Genomic DNA, 4,324 nt, shown 5'->3' on the forward strand with positions numbered 1-4,324 from the left:
GCGATGTTTTAACAGCCTTCAAGGTGTTAATCCATCCCAGCTGCTTTGCCAGCTCAGGGGTAGCATTGTCCTACCCCCACTGCAGGGACAATGCTAGCCCTGCTGCTGGCTCCAGGCTGCGCACGAGATCTCGTGCATGCCCAGAGGGAGGGGTGTGGTGGCAGAGAAGCGGGACCCGTTGTTTTACAATCGTTAAGGGAAGGTTAATCAGCCCAGGTGTAAGGAAAGGAGAAACACAGCTACAAGACTGATCATATATGCATTGGGATGTGAGATACTGGTGGCCCCAGGCATCTGAACACAGGTCACATTGTTCGACTATGACAATCAGCCTTGAGAACATAGATGGACAAATTAGACAAATTTTTAGAAACTGGTTTTTAATTAGTGATATAAACACATCTTGTCCAATAAAAACACCTAATGAAGGTCCATTAGAAATATTAAAGTTACATATAGGGATAAAGGAATAATTTAAACATTTATGTACATAAGAGCCACATAGGCATTCATTAAAATAATTTGCTCATCCATTTAAAACCGAACCTGAACTGTGCCTGGTTCTAACCGCCACAATACATGTATCTAGTAGCTTGTCAAGAAGAGTCTAGTCCCTGGGAGCTTCCATCCTCTGTAAAGTTTGGATGACTCATCTCAGATGGGTCATCTTCTCCCAGGATCTGCAGACGAAGAGCAAGTGGTAAGAGCAGACTTGAAAAGTTAAAAGCATTGTTAGCTGAGGCGTCACTGAAGAGATCATTCCCAGTATCTGTGTCTGGTTCAGAAGGAGAGATGGAGCCACTTCCAGCATTGCTTCCCGCTCCCCAGCGGTCTGGAGGTGGTGGGTGCTTAAAAAGACAGTGGACGCCATAAGGACAGACACCAAGTGCAGCGAAATGACGGCAGACATCACGAACAGCCCTTGGGTGCTGAAATAGACAGTTTGAACCATAAGGGCAGCCTGCAGGGGAGCGCCAGAGACGACATTGCTTTTTGCTGTAAAATGGCAATAGACGACGTTGTCGAAGTCGGATTGTGTCAGCCGATTCCCGCCGCTCATTGTCTCCATGTATAAACAGACACCGCTGGCCATAGTTGCAGGTGCCAAGCAAATGGAAGGAACGACATAATTCAGTCTTGTATTTTGGGTGCTGAAAAGGTGGACGGAGGTCACTCAGGCCATGGGCAAATTGGCAGTGATTTTTGTAAGCACAAAAGCCACTTTCTGCATATCTGTTACACAGCTCAGTCTTGTATCGTAAGGAGGATGACAGTCCTGTAACCTTTGGTGCAGCACAGGAAGAAACAAGTGTTGTTTCATCCATAGGAGGACTGAGCGAAGAGAAGATCTCCAGACTGTTTGTTATCATCTGTCAAGTATAAGAAGAGTGGTAAGCTTTCTAGATATGCAGTCAAAATATCTTACTTAAAAGGAATGCAGTACTATAAAAGCCATGGCAATATTACAAGAACATACCATGTGTTCATTTGTTGTGCAGAAAGGTGCATTACTGTACATTAGCCACTGCAGTAACCCACTTGTGGAACAACCAAGGCAGACACCAGATCAGAACTGAATACAAACCACATCCCAATAGTTGCACTGCACACGCACAATTTGCCAAACCAGAATATTGCAAGCTGGACATGTGCAAAGACATCCATCGGGAAGAAACTGCAAATATTTAGTATCAGCCCTATGTGTCAGTGGGACATCTGATGTCTGCTGCAATCCTATATTTCATAATTTGCACCCAAAGCCAGCTCCATCAAATGATGGGGTTGCCTATGCTACAGATTGAGACAGCATGGTGTTCCTCCACATGTATGAATGAGGAGACAAAACAGTTACAGTGGTCCCGCTATGGAAGAGGCAGCTCTGCCTCCACCCCTGATGCTTCGCCACATCCCCACTTGTCAGCGAACCAGTAATATTGCTGGTTCGCTTATGCGATCAACAGACTGCACATGCAGGGTCGCACCAGGACTGACCCGTATCAAAGTACCAATGCAACCCTGCATTTGCAGTCTGAAAGCAGTATGACTTCCTCTGGACTCATTCTATGTGTGCCAGCTAGAGGACCCATGTTCCTCTACCCACGGAGGTAGAAATATCAAAACAGAGCTAATCATCTTCCCACCTGACTTCTAGCCAGCATTGTATGCGGTGCCTTATCTTCTGCACTACTCAGACCCTCTCACCCACAGTACTAAGCTGGGTAAATACCTACAAATGTATCTGTCCAATCTGGTGGGAACAGAAGTCAGGTAGTGTAAGGGAGCAAATTTCCATTTGCTCCCAAATGCTGGAGATCAGAGAAACAATTACTAGGATCAAGGTGTTTGACCTGTTAGTTTGATTTAACCAATTTGTCTTTCTGGTTTCCAGAATTAGGGAGGAAATTTTTGATGGTCATTCGCTCCCATACATTTCTAGATTTTAGTTCCCACCAAATAATCTGTAGGTCCCCAGCTTTAGCCACTCACATCTGATAATGCCCCTCTCTTCCTCCCTCTGAATATTTTAGGCCACCCTCACTAAGCCAAGACTCAGTCCACACCAGCATTTGATCTTCCATCTGTTGGCTAGCGCATGTTCTGATCCTAGGTCAAGCATGCACATCCCAGTTATAAAGTACATATACCCTGTCAGGTGGCCCCGGCTGTTCTCGGCTTCTATCCATCAGAGATGTGGCAAAGGTGCTTGGCCAGAGTGAGGCGATAAAAGGATGCCTGAATGATGGCCACATACTGTGCACCACCAGCATGGGATCCAACCAACCCAAGTAGCCAGATGACTTGAAATCCCCCCCCCATAAACACTTATACATACACCTGCAATTGAAGAGTTGCATTGATTTGGACAGATCCATCCCAGCTTTGGACAAAACAAGAGCAGGTATTCAATGCTGTGGGCAAGCAGAGCTTCCTGCTCGCTGTCACCACTCACCCTGTCAGTATTCAATGCAGCCCCCTCATACGCCAATTTCCCCTCGCTCCATTTTGAGCGAGGGGGGGGGGGGGGAATTGGCGTATGCGGCTCCAGAAGCAGTGAGACTCGTGGCTAAATACAGCGGGATCACCGCATTAGCCGCGGGTCTCACTGTGGGAATCCTCGCCGTCCTGTGATAGCGAGGATTTCCCCAGAACATTGAATAGAGCGAGTGGCCGGCGCAGGGGGTTAAACAGCGAGGATTTTCTGCAATCCTCACTGTTTAACCCCCTCGCCGGCCGTATTGAATACCTGCCTCGGACCTATTTAAACTTCAATATTGAGAAAAGTTTAAGATTTTGTCTACTGCATAACACAACCTTATATGAAAGAGGAAACGAGGAGAAAGGAAGTGGCAATAAGTACTATGAACATCAAAATGACAATAGATTATTTCCCTCAATCATGACAATATGATTGCATGGGTGATCGACAGTCCTTGCACGTAGCACAGCTGTACGCACTCACACACAGAAACACGGAACCGTGAACAACAGATCAGACATTCCAATATCAGACTACCCACCTCCAGCAGCGTAGCAGCCATTACTCTCGTTGTAGGTTCTGCTCGTCCCACAGCTCGGTGCCAGGTACTAGAAGCGAAGGATGGACCCAGAAATCACCTTGCCGCCTGCTGCTTACTACGCGCCTGTCTGCTCACTTACAGCTGCTACCGCCTCCGCAGCTATTGACATACACAGGGACAGGTGCTGCTACTAACTCAGCGCTGCCGCCATGCATTTCATACACGCAATCAGCCAATCAGGCGAGCGCAGAGGGGCGGAGAGTTTGCCAGACCTAGACCTGATTGGCTGGTGTAATGGCGGGATTTCACTAGGAAAGGAACACTGTGATTGTTGTAGCAGTGTGAGCAGCTGTGCTCCGTGTGTGTATGAGAGAGGGGGTGTGTGTGTGACTGGGCAGCCAGCGCAGTCACACTGGCACCTACACCAGTGACACGCTGCAGTGCCACAAACTTTCTGGGGCAGATGTATTAAGCCTTAACAAGGGATAAATTCAAGGGTGATAAAGAGACATAAACGTCCAGCCAATCAGCTCCTTACTGACTTTTTTCAAACACAGCCTGTAACATGGCAGTTAGGAGCTGATTGGCTGGACGTTTATCTCTCTTTATCACCCTTGAATTTATCTCTTGTTAAGTCATCTGCCCCAGTGACTATTCGGACTCTGGGAGTATTATGCTGTATGTCAGGAACGTTTCCCACATAATGGATAGCACCGATGATATTGCTGTTAGCGCCATTTGTCCTTTGGTATTGTAAGTGGCATCTGTTACAAATGACATAATGATGGTTTATGTTTCTGACATGA

General features: G+C 46.9%; 1 protein-coding gene across 1 annotated transcript; it reads right to left on the reverse strand.

Annotated features, from left to right (window-relative positions):
* Positions 1-363: 363 nt before the first annotated feature.
* Positions 364-3,697, reverse strand: LOC146046327 (uncharacterized). The gene is made up of 2 exons (XM_083165585.1): positions 3,519-3,697; positions 364-1,370 (listed from the first exon to the last, which is right to left on the reverse strand). Exons 1-2 carry the CDS (start codon positions 3,537-3,539, stop codon positions 597-599), a joined length of 795 nt encoding a protein of 264 aa, XP_083021711.1. The 5' UTR covers positions 3,540-3,697; the 3' UTR covers positions 364-596.
* Positions 3,698-4,324: the final 627 nt, after the last annotated feature.

Source organism: Crinia signifera, chromosome 11, assembly GCF_055691185.1.
Source record: "Crinia signifera chromosome 11, ASM5569118v1, whole genome shotgun sequence".
Lineage (NCBI taxonomy): Eukaryota > Metazoa > Chordata > Amphibia > Anura > Myobatrachidae > Crinia > Crinia signifera.

Coding starts and splice junctions, on each gene's coding strand:
- LOC146046327 (XM_083165585.1), bottom strand. CDS start 3,539: ATGGCTGCTACGCTGCTGGAG. Junction 1,371..3,518: donor TGGCTGCTACGCTGCTGGAG/GTGGGTAGTCTG, acceptor TATACTTGACAG/ATGATAACAAACAGTCTGGA.